The sequence below is a fragment of the Serinus canaria genome, chromosome 14, assembly GCF_022539315.1.
Source record: "Serinus canaria isolate serCan28SL12 chromosome 14, serCan2020, whole genome shotgun sequence".
Classification (NCBI taxonomy): domain Eukaryota; kingdom Metazoa; phylum Chordata; class Aves; order Passeriformes; family Fringillidae; genus Serinus; species Serinus canaria.
The window spans coordinates 2,241,554-2,259,064 of record NC_066328.1 but is presented as its reverse complement, the minus strand read 5'-3'; the positions used below and the strand labels follow the sequence as shown (position 1 = coordinate 2,259,064).

General features: G+C 46.1%; 1 protein-coding gene and 1 long non-coding RNA gene across 3 annotated transcripts in view; one reads left to right on the top strand and one right to left on the bottom strand.

Annotated features, from left to right (window-relative positions):
• The window catches only part of ADCY9 (adenylate cyclase 9), an 82,868-nt gene extending 75,347 nt beyond the window's left edge, over positions 1 to 7,521 (bottom strand). The window contains exon 1 of one of the 2 annotated variants that reach the window (XM_018916139.3): positions 5,443 to 7,521. In XM_018916139.3, coding sequence (XP_018771684.3) covers positions 5,443 to 7,141 — 1,699 coding nt within the window. In that variant the 5' untranslated portion in view covers positions 7,142 to 7,521. The remainder of the gene's footprint in view (positions 1 to 5,442) is intronic. The other variant, XM_009091985.4, reaches the window with a different exon arrangement.
• Positions 7,522 to 7,832: 311 nt separating this feature from the next.
• On the top strand, positions 7,833 to 11,294 carry LOC108962351 (uncharacterized). The gene is made up of 4 exons (XR_001990928.3): positions 7,833 to 8,238; positions 8,345 to 8,674; positions 9,449 to 9,536; positions 10,374 to 11,294. It is a non-coding gene; the product is annotated as an uncharacterized LOC108962351 (long non-coding RNA).
• The last annotated feature ends 6,217 nt before the right edge of the window (positions 11,295 to 17,511 follow it).

Genomic DNA, 17,511 nt, shown 5'->3' with positions numbered 1-17,511 from the left:
TCATGTCAAAATGTTAAATCAATGTAGCATTTGCTTCTCCCTGGCAATATGCCTTTGTGCAAATTACCTCTAATTATTATTCTTTATCTGTCACTGAATACTTTCTATTTTTGAAATACAGGAGTGAAGTCAACCTGTGTATGATATTTTATTTTCGTTGTCACACATAAAATGATGAACCTCACAACATGAGGTTCACTACCTTATGTCACACATAAAATCATGAACCTCACTACCTCCACAACAATAAATAGGTCAGATTACGTAAAACTGATAAACTGACTGGTCACTACTATTTTCTATCATGATCAGCACTGAAAATTCTATTTGTGGGAAAGTGGAAATACATATACATGTTTATTTAATTACCACTTTTTAAAAAATGGACAGTTATTCAGTGTATTTTTGCCTGATCACCAGATCAGTATCAGAACACACGAAATCCAGAATCAGTGTGTCACAAGCCAGTTCAATAAATATAAAAAGCCTGTATCTAAAGACTTACTTTTATAGAACATGATGAAACCAGAAGTTGAACAGAAAGACCTGCACAGCAGCTGGCAAGACACAAGACAAGCACCTTAACCCCCCTCACTGACTCCAAAACCCTCACTTGTTAAAGACTAAAGCTGCCCTTAGCCCCAGAGCAAAGCTGAATCTGCAGAGCTCTCTGCAGAGCCATCCTGCTGGCACATGCACAAGCCTTCTAGATTTACACTGTGCCCAGCAGGCTGGGCTCAAAAATCCAAGGCAAACTTTCATCTGATCTTTCATCTACCTCTGAACTTCCAGAAGCACATGACAGCTACAGGTTCTCTGTGCACAGTGCTGGTAAAGGACAGGGAGTCAGGGCAGGCAGGGCAGACTCCAGTGCTTATCAGGGGAGCTCTCCCTCCCCCGGCTGCAGAGGGGAGGAAGGGAAGAAAAATTCAATTATTTGTCTCTTCATAACCTGACCTAAGATTTTTGTCTCTCAGGAACACCCATGTCCTGCTCCCTGCAACCCAAACATGAAGCAGCAGTGGAGAATCAAGTCACCAAGCAGAGCTGCAGCACATGTGCCATGGGAGAAGCATCCCCTGCCTCACAGCTTGCCACCCTGAAAAGAGCCAGGCTATTCGTGGACTAAAAGGTTTCACCATTGAGCAAAATGGTGATTTTTATAACCAATTTACTCATTACTAAAGAAACATTTTAAATTATTAGTAAATATTAAAAGAAACACAGAGAACAGTGAAAGCAGCACTGGATCAGCTGGAGATCTTTGAAAAGCCTAATCAGAACAGGTACTGCAGGCCACAGGTGGGTGTTCCTGCAGTGAAAGCCAGCCTTCCCTGTGCCACCAGCCCTGGCTCAGCCAGGTGACAGAGAGCACAAGAATCCCTCAGCATTTTCTCCATGATGAAATAAGGGACAAAATCAGAGAGAAAAGCGTGGCTGTATTATCAAGAGCTTCTAACAGGAATACAGCAATAAAGCCACTCCTTGAGGCAAACTTAACTAGGAGATGTCTGGCTGCAGAAAGTTTGGGAATTATTTTGGGTATCAGTGCACACAGAGAGGCCCCAAATGAAATCTTGGTTCTGCTGTGCTATGCCCTATAAACACAGAGAAAGCATTCTTGCCCCAACATGCTTATTTTGAGCACTCAAAAAACAAGATGCCGGTGACCCTGGTATTTCTGGAAGAGTTGCTGGCTGGTAAATAGCAATATTGTGACCTCCCAAGCAACAAGAAAGAGAAATGCAAACAACCAAGAAGAACAGAGCAAAACAAAAATATTTCCATAAGCAGAACTTTTTATATCCCAAGAGATCTCTGCCTCCAGAGCTCGAAAGGGGCACATTAACCTGTGTTATGCGACTCCCAGTATCTCAAAATCCTTAATAAATTTATTTGCTAGGAAGCTCTGCAAGAAAACAGAAAAAGTGAATTGTCTCACATCCTACAGGAAAGTTATTATGAAAGACATAATTGAACTGATGGCTGGGGTTTATCTGTGGATCTCAAAAATTTCCGCTGCAATGCTGCTCTTCTGCACTCCCTTGGCATCCAAGGGGATCAGGTACTGTGAAAACAGGGGTTAAAGGAATCTTAAAACAAAGTGCAGTCAGAAATAGGCAAATTTTTTTTGCAAGGCATCACTGGTAAGCTCTCCTTGTTGGTTTCTTCTAGAGACCATCTACTTAATTCCAAAGTCAGAAACTGGAGAGAACACACCAGGGCCTCCCTGCTTGCACTAAGGAGCCAAGGAAGCAAAGGAGGAAGAAAAGATACTCCCATCTCAAGATTCCAGGGAACCATAAAACAGAAAGAAATTTCCTTTTGCCTCATCTCCAAAATCAGGAAGAGCAGCACTAGGACAACTTGGGGCACATGAACCTGAGTATTTCAAACAGAATGGGGAGCAGGGCTTTGAAGCAGCTTGCCCAAGTGACTCCTCCACACCCTGCTTTGGTGCACGCTGGAGAGCTGAACCTGGATTTCTTCGGGGTGAACCCAGGCAAAGGACTGGCTCCAGGAGCACTCCTGACATGCTCCAGCCACAGAGGTGCTTTTGTTCCAAGACCTGCTCCAGGAGCAGTGGTAGGCAGAAGTCCTAAAGTGTGCAGAACGTGGACATCTTGTGCTCAGCACCTCCTACTTTTGCTCTTTGAAAAGTTTACTTGCTCCTGTTGACTCAGCCTCAAAGATAGCTCTGACTGCTGCAGCTCAGACAATTAAGAGATAATACACTAGACATACAGCATAAAAAATAGGATATAATTAAGATATCAAAGGTTGAAAGGAAGCTGAGAATTGATGTACTGGTAGGGAAACAAAGCTAATGTCTGCTATCTGTACAGCACTTTCATACTTGAAGAGAGTACAGGGTATGAGATAATTAAGCAACCACTACAAGCTTCCTCTTCTCTATTGCTACTATCAACAGATTATCAGGGAAAACAGTAAAGCAAAGCTTCCTAATAGCACCTCCATGCACAGAACTGAGCAGGTGCTTGGCAGAGATCAATTAATTAAGAGGTGAAATCTCAGTTTCCCTTACTAAATCTCAGAGCTGCTCCCTAACAAAACCCTCCCCTGCAGCAGATCCTACACACCAGCCCGTGGCACTGATGGCTTTTATCACTGTCTTTGATGTGTTTTTTCCCCCTGATGGCATTTACCTATAAGCTGAGTAATCTGGCTGCAGAACAAAGTTCTGAGGAAACAGGAAAAATTGGCACCCACTAACTACCACATCCCCTGAGGGTCTGTGCATGGGAGGGAACACAGTAGGTGTCCTACAAACCTGTGGCTAAGGGCAGTCATGGCAAAGGTCTGCTTGGCTTAGAAATACACACAGCCTCTGATTTCTATAACTGCATAAGACATTGGTAAGAAATGGCAGCTGATTACAATTCTACAAAAAAATACAGAGGGGAAATGGGGAAAAGGCAAAGCCCAACCCATATTCCTTGTTAAAGTAATTCTTACCACATGCTCCAGCTGCTTTTGTAGCTACATTTCAGGGTAAGAAGAGACCATTAAATGTCAGTTCACAAAGCAAATCTCATCTTATCTAGACTGCATGTCAGTTTGTCGATCTGTAGTAGCCTGGCTGAAGCAGGGGCTGTGAAAGACATTCAGAGCTGTGAAATCCAAACCTCTGTACTGAGGAGACAGAGCAGCCTGTGCCCTCTCATGATAAATGGCAACCAAGGACAGAACAGAAGTCTGAGAAAGACCATGAAAAACCCACTGCTGGCATGTGGTATAATTGCTCTACACAGTGCTCTTATGATCTAGAAAATATAAACAAATAAGAATATTTAGGAGTAGTACCATCAGTCTCCACAGCTAAATTCGTGTCAGTTTGGGATTAATATTGGGAACAGTTATAAATGCAGCAAAATTACTGAATTTTATTTGTTGCTACAACAGAGCCTTCCCACTGCATTTGGCTGTAAAGATACATGAAAGGGGGAATTATCACAGGGATGTTTCTCTACAACCTGTTCAATTTATTTCCATTAGAACAGCAAAATTCATCTTAGAGTAACAACGAGGTTACCTCTTATGCTGTTTTCTTGAAAGCACACTCCCACTGTAATACATCAGTGTCAACACTTTCCAAAGAAATTCACTGAATTTGTATTTTTAGAAGCTAACCAGAAAGCCAAAGCCCAGGGACACACATCTGCTTCAGCCCTGTGGCTCCCAGGCACCAATGTCACTGCCGATGTCGCTGCTTGCCGGGAGGCTCCCGCTGCAGCCCCGCTGCCGTATGCCTGCGGACAGCTCGCTCACCAAAAATAAGTTTTTGTGTCACATCAAAACAAGCACCTGCCAGGGGCAAGCAGCTGCCACTGCCACCACTGCTCTGCAGTGCTCTCCCCACGTCCTTACTCACTGACCTTTCTACCACCATCCTGGCCTCCTTTTGTGTTTGTTGCCACAAATATCTCCTTCCTCCATCAAAACGCCAGTTTATGACTCCTTCGGGTTCTTCCACTCAGTTTTCCAGCTTACTTAAACAAAATGGGTACTTTTATGAGCAGAACAAATAAACTCACAGACCGTAATAGGGTTCGTTACATATTCCACTCCCGTTTAGATCCATCTGCCCCCCACCCCGGACTACGAGCACTGCAGACAACAGTCTCTCTGTGAGACAAAGGCACGGCACTGAAGAGACACAGCTTTGACAAAAGAGACAATTAAATCCTCAGCTCGTACAATCCTCCTGCACGTGCCTCTAAGTGCTGCTAGAAAGCAGCCAGGAGTTTTACTTCAAAATGAACCCTGCAGAAAATGAAAATCAGACTCTTAACCGAGGGAAACTGAAGGATCCTTCATTTTCTTTTCCAAAACGCAAATTTGCCGTTTCATCCCCAGATCCCTTGAGCTGCAGAAATGAGAGCATCTGCCAGCTCACTGAGCCACCTGAGTAACTTTTTCCAGCCTAACTCCAAACTGCAACAACTTGCCATATCAAACTGCCAAATCTACAGTGCTCATTTCTTTCTGTGAATCCAGCTGTCATTTTTCCCAAATGCCTTCTCAGTCCCAACTCTCCTGATGCCAAAAAAACCTTTTCACAGATATACATAATTTTGCAAAACACATATGCTCTCTGTATGGCACATGAAGTCAATTAACAAGTTTACTTACTGAATTAAAGGATGACACACAACAGTAAAACAAAAACCTCTTGCAGACAGCAAACACATGAACCTTCTCCTTCCTACAAGGCAACACTCTCAGAAGGAGCGCTGAGTTTCAAAGCCTGTGTTGAGTACCACAGATGATCGTTCACCCTTATGGCACCTTTTATCCTGTAATTCCCCCGGTGTTTGTGATCATCAGCACACTGAGTTAAGTGTAAAACACGGTCAGCAAGCACAGAGGCAACTCTGTCCCCTCACAAAAGAAAAAGAAGCACAAAATAAAAACACATACCTTTTAACTGGTCGGCTACCACGCTCTGACCGACGCGCTCAACCACCTTTCCATCCTCCATTTCATAGCGATCATCCAAATATTTGGCAGTAGCTTCCGAAATATGGACCTTCCCAGCCACTCCAAGCTGCTCCATCAGATTGGCCAAGTTGACATCGTTGGACCACACATCGAACTTGAACCTCCTCATGCCTAAAATGCCACACAGCACTGTCCCGGTGTGAACACCGACTCTCATGTTCACCATTTCTTTCTTCTCCTGGCAGAACTGCTCGATGGCTTTGATCATCCCCAAGCCCATCTCGATGCAGCAGTAGGCATGATCTGCCCGGGGCTCAGGGCAGCCGGCGACGCAGTAGTAACAGTCTCCCAAAGTGCTGATCTTCTCACATTTAGTGTCCTCACACAGACGGTCAAAGCGCCCAAAGAGGTCATTCAGGAGTCCCACCAGGGCGTGGGCTGATTTGTTGGCGCTCATTTTCGTGAAGCCAACAATATCTGCGAACAAAATGCTCACTTGCTCTATCTGCTGCATTTTAAAAGGACGGAATACTATGGGGGTTTTCTGTATGGAGGGCTTCTTCTTCCTGTTTTTGGGGCTTGAGGTGGAATGACGTTTGATGGAGTTTTCACTTTCATCATCCCCCTGCTTCATTAAGTCATCGGCTATTATTCTTGGCATAACAGAATGAATCATCCTCTCTTTCAGGGCTTTTTCCACTTCCAAGTCTTTTCCATGCATGATGGATTGCCCCACTTTCAGGAATGTGCTTCTTGATCTGACTTCGGACATGATAAATAAATGAATACCGATGGCGTGGATGCAGATGTGCAGGAAGGCTTTACTCAACAGCTCCCAGTAAACCACACCAGCTCCCAGAGGTGTGAAACAGTTCTCATCGCGGAAGTGATAACCAAAGGTCTCGAAGAGGACCGAGTACGACAGTCCCAGGAACAAGCTTAAATACAGGGGTAAGTGCATCACTGTGTAAAGCAACAAGAGCACTTCAATACACATAGAAAAACTGCCCACTTGAGAAAGACAAGTGTCTGTGGGATCTGCCGGGGGAGTCCGGTTGGACATGTCACCACTTCCTGAGACAGGCTTCAGAGCCTGGAACTGCGGAGCGAGTGTCAGAGCAAACACCAGAAGGGTGAGTATCAGCGAAGTCCATACGTAATGGCGGGCATAAGTCTTAGTGAAAGTGAACACAAAAAAAGCTACACATACCAGGAGGAAGCACAGAGCCGGCACCATGAAAACAATCTGTTTCTCTCTCATGTGTATGCCGAAGTAGATGCCCCAGAGCAGACAGGCCACGCCAATGTAGAAGAGGGCATAGCGAAACCTGCGCTGGGTCTGCGGGAAGCATCTCTCCATGCAAGCCTCCTCCAGGTTGTTGGAGTCGAACTTGGGGTTCCACCACTTGGAAGAGGCCCTCTCGAAGAGCTGCGGCAGCTTCTTCTGCCGGCGGAGGCCGGAGCCAGTGCCGCCCGCTCCGCCGGCTCGGCGGGCGCCCCCCGACTCCCCCGAGCTGCAGCTGGAGGAGATGCTGTACTTGCAGTGCTTGGAAGAGGTGCAGCCCTGGTGCTGCTTGGGGTTAATTTTCACCGTCACGCTGTTGCTGTCCCCGCTGGAGTCGCAGCTCACCTCGGTGCTGTGGTGATGCAGCAGCTGCTGGTGCGGTGGGGAAGCCATGTTGTCAATTCCTCCTCAAGAGCCCGCGCCGGACTTGGGTCTCTGGGGTTGCCGAAGCCACCGGGCTCCTCGCAGAGTCGCCTCTAGTCTCCTCCGGTCCCCGCCGCGTAGGGGCGGCCGGGCAGCGCCGCGGCGATCGGCCGCTCGCCGGGCTCCGCACACTGCGCGCCGGGGCAGCCCCGCATAGTCCCCTCGCCTGGGCCGAGCCGGGCCGGGGCTGCCGCCGCCCGCCGCTGGCCCCGCTGCCCCGCAGCCCTCCCGAGGCGCGGGGCGGGCGGGCCGCTGGCTCAGCCCCGCGGGGGGGACGCCAGGCCCCCGCCGGGAGGGGACCGCTCCTCCATGTCGGCTGCAGCTGCCCGCCGCTTCCTCCCCGCACGGCCGCCGACGAGGGGCCGCCTCCCGCCCTCAGCCGCCCGCCCAGCCGGGACGGCAGCAGCAGCAGCCGCTCTTCTCTGCTCCGCCCGCCCGCCCGTCTGAGGGGAGGAAGGGGAGCGCGGGGACGCGCTCAAGCGGCCGCCACCATCTTCCTCACGGCGCGGAGGGGGGGTTCGGGGGGGCTACGGGAGCGCGCCCCCGCTGGCCAATTGGGTGCGGCGGCGCGGCGGGAGCGCGCCCCCCCCCTACACACAAACACACACTTCCCGCCTCAGCGCGAGGGTCGCAGGCAGGAGCAGGGACGGTCCCCTCAGAGAGGGACGGGCGTGATGTCGGTGGCACTCTCCGTGAGGCAGGGACGGGACAGCGAGGGTGGCCGGAGCCGGGGGGCACCTTAACGGGGACAGTCCGCGGGGCCGAGCGCCGGGGTTCCCGGGCTGCCCCCGCCACCGCCCTCCCCACCGGCTGACATTTGCCATGCGCAGACAACACGCACTTCAACCAACAATTCAGCCCGAGCCCCGCTGCAAACTCGCTGGGTTATTTTTCTCGTCGTTCTCCGCTTGTTTATGGCTGACGCTATCTCGCCTGCACCGCTCCCTCGGTTTCATTATCTCTCCTCGCAGATGGCCATGGCTTTCCTTCTTCATAGGGCTTCTCTCTGCTGGTGCTAGAGCTCCCTCTCCTCTCCCCAGCTCTGCATCCCTCACCCTTGCTTACAGGTGATGTTCCCAAATTGGTCCCACCTCATCTCCCTCAGCCCCTCAGCTCCAGCCCCAGTTCTTCCTGCTGTGGCTTCTTCCCTGAATTCCATTTACTTTATTCCAGGCGAGCCTTCCCCAGCGAAGCTCTTCCAGCCATCCTTCCTCCTGCAGTCCCCTCTCCTCTGAAGACCCCAGCATCCCGTAAAATAAAGCCAATGGCGCTAATGTAATAACAGTGACATTGTGCCCAGCGGGACCAGGGCAGTGACCGTCCCTGTGCTGGGGCACCTCCCACCCCCTCGAGACAGACGTTGAGGGGCTGGAGAGTGTTCTGGGAAGGGGCTGGAGCACCAGGAGCGGCTGAGGGAGCTGGGAAGGGGCTCAGCCTGGAGAAAAGGAGGCTCGGGGGGACCTTCTGGCTCTGCACAGCTCCCTGACAGGAGGGGACAGCCGGGTAAGTGTTGGGCTCTGCTCCCAGGGAACACAGACAGGATGAAACAGCCTCAAGTTGTGCCAAGACCAGTTCAAATCAGATATTGGGAAAAATTCTTCACTGGAAAGGCAGTCAGAAACTGGTCCAAGGTGCCCATGGCAATGGTGGAGTCACCATCCCTGGAAGTGTTTAAAAAACAAGTGGACATGGTACTTCACAATATTGTTTAGTGGACACAGTAGTATTGGGTCAAAGGTTGGACTCAATGGCCTTGGAGGTCTTTTCCAGCCATAATGATCTATACCCTTTTTAAAAACAGTGATAGAAAATCTGTGGCCACACAATTACTGAAATTGAAACCTGCCCTATTTTCCATTTCCTTTGTAAAGATGTCCTGTAACCACGCTGTAACATATGTTTCTAGTATTATTATTTAGAAGAAATTTGTATTTCCTGACATGCTCAAATATCAAAATAATCTCTAAAAATTCCAATCAATAGCAATAATTGTTCTGGTTTTGCTGTGACATAGTTGTCTCTTGAATTCCAGCTAATGGCTCAGCTGATCAATATTTTATAGGGAGTGCTGCTTACCATGCAGCTCTTACATAAACACTGTTGGGAAGAGAGAAATCCCTGAGCTGACAGAGCAGAAAGGCAGGATGGCCTCCTGGGCTTGGCTATTAATTGATAAATTTACTAAAACTTCTTTCCAGCCTTTTGATTGATTCATCTAAATATACTTTAAGTTAAATTCTTACTTCATACAGGATGATGAATTTATTTAATCTGCAGGATTAAAGAAGTGCAACCATTTCCAAGGATTCAAAGGCATGGTGGGAAAAGGAAAAAAGTTTTTTACCTCATTGGCAGAGAATTTAAGGTAAAACTTTCTGTGTTTTTAATTTTTTTTATGCAAACCTGCAAGATTTATATTGAGTGATTTGAACTTAGAGATTTAAGAGGTACTGAAATTCCAACTTAGATTTTTTGTCTTGTTCCCCTGGGCTCCATAAAGTGGTACTTTGTATGTTCTTAGAATAAACAGAGTCACATCAAAGATACTGGCTACATCACAAGTTTTCTCTGAGTGACCCACATGATACCAAATTTTGTCTGGCTACTGGTCAGAGACAGCTTTTGATCTCCACTAATAAAATAGTTCTTCTTTCCCAGCATTTGTTTATGGGTTTGAAGGAGGGAGATGGGATGGAAGGAGACATCTGACTTGTCAGACCCTCCTTTGGTAAACTTCACATGGAGGTTTCAAGGTTATGCAAAATCCTTGCTCCCCCAAGGAGCTCCCATTAGACTTTTAACCTGTAGGCTCCCATCCTGCTCCTCCACTTGCTCTTTTGGGTGGAACAGCCACCCAACACTCCCCAGCCCAGCCACTCCCCACCTTCCCCAGTCCATGGAAACACCCTGCATGTGCAGTCAAGGAACAGTTCTCTTCAATTTCATTAGCTCTGGCTGGGACAGATCTCATGCTGTCTCCTGAAACTCTGAATTTTTAACTTCACTTTGCTTTCATTGTGTAAGTTTTTCTCTGTTGAATTCGAGTAGCAGATTAAATACATGAAGCAGAAAACCACAAACACCAGTGATGCTTGGATTCATTTTAAGTGTGACTGAGATTTGTTTTAGAGAACAAGAAGTGGTTTGAGGTTGTATTTGTTATTTCCTCACCACCACCACCTTCTGATTTGTTTTTATCCAGGATGAGTGTAACAGCCAGTGTGTCCCTAAGACAGCACCTGAGTGGGTAATGTCTGTGACATCCTTTAAGGAAGATGCTTCCTCTGGATCACTTTCTTAGCCACCACATGAGCCATCCTAGTGGAGCTGGGAGCCTCCATGCAGCCTGGATCCTGAGCCCTGGGTTCATTCTGATCTTGGTTGTGCTGGTTCCCTGTGGAGAACTCTGACCACCCTTCCAAAATACTCTGTGACTGTTTTCCTTTCTCAGAGACTGAGATAGAGGAAATATATCACAGAGCAATAGCTGGGCAAATGCAAATCCTCCTTGCAGAGTTCTTTTAACTTCAAGCCACTAAATACACATTTGGTCTATGGAACTGTATTTACTTCCCCTCTCAGAGGGACAAGCTTTGTCAGCTGTAATGATGAGCTGTTGTTTGACATTCATAATATTGTACTTGACTGCTTATCTGATGGAGGCATGCAAAGCTATTTAGGGGCTTCTGAAATGTGACAGCCCACATGAAGCTTTTTTAGATTTCACAAAACGCCTTCAGGAGGCAGGAGAATATGGCATGGGAATGGCTGGCTGGAACAACAAGCCTGCCTGAATGCCAGCGGGGTGGCTGGAGCTGGGGAGGAGGAATGGGCTTTGAAAGTTTGCAGCTTTTGTTGTGTGCTGTCAAAGGAAGAACTTGCAGCCTGAAGGAACAGGCATGGTGGATGCCATGGGTGGGGGACTGTGGGGATTATTGATCCTGCCTGGAAAAGGCATAAAGATGGAGGCAAATATGTTAAAACCTGTTTGGACCATCCACAGACAGAAGGGGGCTCAAGGGAGACAGCTCAGATGCCCCATTTCATGCTATCTTCTCTTAATAAACGGAAAGATCTCACTTTCTGACAAACTTCTGTATCTTCATCTTTACTGACATGCAGAGCAATCATTGTAAGTTTTGTTTTGAGTCCTGGAAGCCTCCAGGTGAAAGAACTCCTTTAGGAAAACCAAAACTCAACAAATCTTCTGGCTTCTTTTCACAGACTAACAGGTAAACATTGGCAAATGTTGTGAAAGACTGTTACTCCTTCATGGTTTTAAAAATTATTAAGTATCACGATGTTTATTTCATTTTTCCGTAGCAGAAGAGCACCAGGGTTACCTTTGACATCCGTTCCATAGGAAACCACAGAAGCTGCCTAAGTGGGTGGTGCATTCTCACCTCCTTGCAGTGCCCAGGTTGGTTTTGTGTTCTCTATTTTCATCCTTCTAAAATTGCTATTCAATTTATTCATATCACTGAGAGGATTTCATATCCCAGATGAGATGCACAGATTAAATAAGCAAGTAAGCAGTAGAAAATCTTTTTATGCGACTCAAGAGAGAGGATAAATCCCAGTCCTGATGAGTGGAAATCTCTGACTCTCCTTGGACCAGGATTTTACTTGCAGGCTTTTTGGTTGTCTCACTGAAGTGGTCTTTTTGCCAAAAGCAATGCCGAATATTCCACTTATCTGACAAAATGTCTGCTACCAGGAAGTGGCTTCACTCAAATATACATTGCTTTAAGATGAAGACAAACCTGAATTTATTGCTCATTTCATTCATAACCAGAAGTTCTCCTCACTTGCCAAACTGCTGAATCAGCTTGGGTACCTCACCCTTGAGTCAGCACAGCCCAAAATAGAAACTTGCTCCATTTCCTAAGAGAGGAAGTACCACTGTTGTCTGCAAATACAGCCACATCTGACATGCTTTTATAGCTACAAACACTCAGTGCAGGGACTTGCATGGCACTCTGCTGCTTAAAAAAAAAAAAAAGGAAGTAAAAAGGCACTTTCTTATTCAAAATAGCAGTGTTGGGGTTGCTATGAGTGGACTGTGGGGATGTGAGAGCCCCAAGGAATAAAGAGCAAAACAAGTGGCAGTCATTGATGTCACCTAGCCTAGGCCAGCATCAAGCTCCCACTCCACCTGCTTGCAGTTTCTCAGGACATACTCAGGAATTGGGCAGATATTGAACAGGCTGTAACCAAACTGAAGCAGTCTTAAGCCATTAGGAAATAATGGCAAGAAAACATGGTAGAAGCTCTAAAACACTGACTGGAGATCAGCTGCCAGCATTCCCAAGGTAGAGCTTAGTCAGTCCTGCTGCCTTGAGGCTACTCCACTTTTTAGCACAGCATAAAACAGCAAAAAACCTGGGGAAATGACCAAGAGCTGCAGTCAAATAGTGGGAAGTGACACTAAAGTCATCAGCAGGACTTCACGAGTAGGTGGAAGGCAGTGAAAAGGCACATAAAGATAGTCCTGTGTGATACAAATGAGGGAGGATTTTCTGTGGCTCCAAGTCAGGACAAGAAGTAGAAGAATGAGGATAATGTGAATTCCCTCAATCTGCCCTTCTCAAGCTCTGCAGTTTTTTCTCTTGCAAATGAGCACCTGTGGTATTTGGCATCCCACAGGTTGCCAAATACCACAGGACCCCCATTGTCCAGCAGCCCTGGGGTGCCCCCTTCCCATAGGTGCTCCTGGTTTTCCTTTCCTGCCTGCTGCAGGATGGTGTCATGTTCTTCCTGGTCCACAGAAACTGGTGTTTCCATTAAATGTGTCTGAATTGGCTCTATTTTCCACAAGGAAAGGGCATTCCAACAGGCAGACAAAAATCAGTAACCACTTTCAAACCATGGGCAGACAAGATGTGATCCTTGGCACGGGATTTTCCTGCAGTACTATGGAGGAAACTGTAGATATTTGAAAATTTTGTCATTTCTGCAACAGGTGTGAGGGTTGCAACACACAATTTTACCATTTTTGGATTTTTGCAACGATGCAGTTGCAAACTGAAACATGTTTTATATTTAATGTTTTGGATTATTCAGTTGAAAGAGGTGGGGTGAGGATTTACAGGTGTAATTACAGGATTGTGCAGTCACCTCATGCACACACTGCAGCTTTGGGAGGAAGACCTGCTGCAAATCCACAGAAAACCCCAGCTGAGGAATTGCATGTGCCACAAGCAATTACACACCATAAAACTTTGTGAAACATTTGCTATGTGTGCACTCGGCCCTTTTTAAATTTAGATTTCTGGGAAGAAGAGAATTGCTGGGGCATTTCTGTGACCTGATCCCTCGTCTTGGTTGATCCGCGATGGAAAGGTGACCCCGGGCACGGCTGAGCTGGGAATGGATCTGGTGAGAGCCATTGCTGTCTGATCCAAGCAGAGTGTTCCCAACTGCATCCCTGAATAGATTCACTTGCTCTTTCCCTGGCTCTATTTTAGCCACAAATCTCTTATCCTGCCCTGTGGGTGCCAACATTTTTTAAAAACATAACTAAACTCAGTAATACTGGATTTCTGGGGCACTTTTTTTCCCCCAAAAGGGTTGAAGTGAATGTTCTTTTCACTTATACCTAGGATTTCACCTGTGTGCCTGCAACTCTGATGACATCCAGAAAGATACATGACCCTTATTCCTTCAGTGGAGCAGGTATATCTCAGCAACTTAGCAATACTGTGAGAGTATGAAGTGGAAGGCACTGAGAAACTATTAAATCGATTTTTAGTTTGTATTTAAGAAAATTTCTACACACTTTGGTGTTCTCAGGCTTGGAAAAAGTTCACTTTTGTCCACAAACACAGGAACCAGTTGTTACTTCAATTTTTTATTGGGGTGGAAGAATTGAGACTTGGATGAAACAAAAAAGATTCATACAGGGCAAATTATAGAATCAAAAAATTATGGAATGGTTTGGCTCGGAAGGGACTTTAAAGATCATCTCTTTCTAACCCCCTGCTGTGGCAGGGACACCTTCCACTAGACCAGGTTGAATGTGAAAGCAAACACCCTCCAAAACCCCAGGTTTAAAACTGAGCATGAATGTGCCATGTGCCTTGTTCTGCTTCCAGAGGAAACAAAAGAACAAAATGTTGCTGAGAGCACTAAAACATAACACTTTGGCAGAGGTGGTTATCACATCCTCCAGGCATTTCTACCTGTGGTGCTGCCCTGACAGTTGTGGCAAATGGTGGAAATAAAGTGTGAAAGCACTCAGGACTGGGTCCTGCTAGTTGTGGATGAGGCAAGTACATAAATACCTTTTGACAGAAATAAGAGGGAATGCTTGCTTCCACGGGGGAAGGGGAATAGTGGTTCTGAGAACTGAAAACACAGCAAATGTTTTAAAAGGGGGAGCTCGGGAGCAGGAGAAGGTGGCACATAGAGCCCAGTGAAAGGTCACAGAGGGAGAAATGCTACAATCCAGCATTGATTGCCTAATGGTACCAGGATTTAGGAATGGGACCCTAATCCTTTTATAAACAGGAATCTCCTTGAGTTGTGTGAATGGGACAACCAAAAGTCACCATCAATAAGCAAATATCACACCCCTGTGCTTTGTGGCACACGTTAAACTCTCAGTGGAACAGTCAGGGAAAATCCCTCTCCAACAATTTCCCACCAAAGGTTTCCTCCAGACTGCAGCTTCCAGAAGCTCTGAATGATTTTTACCTGTGAGAACTGCTCAGAGGTTGCTTGGTAGATTTAGTGAGATGAGTTATTCACCAAAGGGAACTTGGTAATGATGGTGCTACTATGTGTGATCTCATGCTTAAAACTGCCCTACATCTTGTCTATTTATTTGGGAAATTAATTTCTAGAACATTGGAAAACAAAACCAGGACTTGAAATTGCCTCTCGGTATTTCTTCAGTCCAAACAAAAATCTAAACAAACAAACTCATTGTGTGTCTTACATAGTCAGTCAAAACATCTGTTATTAATGTTAAATTCCTGGGTACCTGGAGAACTTGTTCTTGAATAAGCTACAACACTGAACCCTGGATGAAAATATCCTGTAAAGCTGTAAGGTATCCCATCATCTGAGGGATTTTTCACACTTCTGCAGTGATTTTGGGAGGCAGAGCCATGTGGCCAGAGAAAGAGAAAAGGCTCCAGCCATGCACCAGGGAACTGGGGACTGAGAAGCAGACTGATTGTTCAAAGTGGCTTTTTTCTGTCTGTTCATTTATCCTCTTTTACCATCCTTGTTTCCATTCCTTCCTCAACTTTCTCTCTGTTGAAGTGTTGAAGAGCAGAGAAAATATTCTATTCCCCTTTCACAGTTGTAACACATGTTCATTAAGTCTCATTTTATTATAACTGAAATAACTATTGCCATGTGTGATTCTTTATTTGGACCATTTAAGCTCTTAATGAAGAATTTGCCCTGCATCTGGATCTCTTCCTTCCTTTTTCATTGAGTTCAGTTCACAGTCAAGTCCCATGGACTGCTTTAGAGACACTTTGAGTGGAGGTGTTTGGATTTTTATCTGATTTTCCCTCCTGCCCTGTCTCACCCCTCCAGCTGCATTGCTCAGACCGGGAGGCACCAAGTCCATCACTTTGCTACAGCCTCAAACTCCTTCTTCCAAGCCAGAAATGTGGACAGAGCTCTGGGAGAGATTATCATCTTCCTAACCTCAGCCTGAGTGCAAACCAGCCCACAGCCCACCTCTGTCCCTGGATGAACAGTTGTGCTTCTCTAACCATGGAAACTTCAGCAACACAGAGTTGCTGTCTTCATTTCCCCCCAAAAAGGCTACACACAGCAGTGACAGCTTAGTGGGAGAATGTATCTTTCTCCAATAGAACAGAGCTTCAGGTGACCACTGCCTGGAGCCCACCACCTCTGCACTGCTCAGTGTCCTAGGAGAGGATGCAGATGTAGAATTTTTGGGCTGAGGTCTTATTTAAATTGTATATTAGGCTGAAAAATGAACACACAGGAATGAAGGATGCTCCCAGTGCCTGTGGGTGCTGCAGCAGCTTGGAGCTGACAGCAGGGATGGTCTGGGCTGCTCCATCCTCCTCCTGCATCTCAATGCAAAGACGTGGCAAACACCATGGACTGAAAGAAGCCCCTTTTATAGGCCCCAAATCTTACAGAAAATAAAGAGATACAAGGCTGAAGAAACCTCTTGAGCTGGAACTGAGTTCAGTTTTCTGCAGAATAGGGAGAGCCCAGAGCTTCACTTACCAAAAGCAGCCAAATCTAAAGGACTGTGGGGTTGGAAAACTTTTATGTCTAGCAAGTAATAACTGTCTTTAATTAGCTTTGTTTACATGATAGATGTCAATGTCAAGCTCTCTCAGTGAAAAGGGCAGAATGTCCTTAGTGGGAAATGTGAGTTTTAAAGCCTGACAACATAAAACCAGCGGGAAGGTTTGTGCTCAGACTGCTGGGGAGAAAAATCACCTTTGGCTCAACAAAACAGGAAGGATTTCAAGCCCACAGCAGAAGTTTTTCAAGAAACTAATGAAAATGGAGGATTAGAGTTTAAACTGTTTTGCAATCGCTGGCCTCAATCCTGCAGACACTTTTCACACACGCTCAACTTTGTATCTGTGGTTGGTTTTGCTGACCATCATGGGATTATTGACACCTGGAGATAGAAGTGAAGGCCAGACTGTTTACAGAGCAGAGTTTAAACTACAGCATTTTAATTAAAAAAAATAAAAGCCATTATATCAAGGTCTGCATAATCGGCTCATTGGGATCCTTTATGTTTGAAAAAAAAGAAAAGAGAAATTCAGGAATTAAGATTCATGAGGTGGTCTCAGATCTGCTCTCTTGTGTGAATAGGACCTTTTGTTATGCTGGATCTCAGCACTGGGCCACAAAACTTATTCAGCAAATATTGAAAAAAGCCCCACCTTCATAAAATTTGAATCTATGGCTCACCTGCAAATATTGCCTGCACTTCTTTCCTCTCTAAAAAAGAGTATGTTTGACCACTACCTGAGACTAAAATGTTTCCCCTCATCAATAGAGAGCAACTAATTGTGAAAAAAGCCAGGTTTATAATTTTTTTAAATTTTTGAATTTTTTTCTATCTCAGCAGTATATGGTACCTGCCGTGAAACAACTGTTTGAAACCCCCAAAACAGGAATAAATCCCCTCTGCAAGCTCTGGTTCCACCATTTATCAGGCTGTTGGTGCAGGAGCCAAACTGCCATTGAGCTGACTCACATTTTGGCATTTTGAGTTCATGTATGTGACGATGATGTTTACAAGCAACAGGGGAAAAACCCTGTGTTCATCAGCACCATGATCCCAGCAAAACCTTCCCTCCTCAGCTGCATCAGCAGAGCCC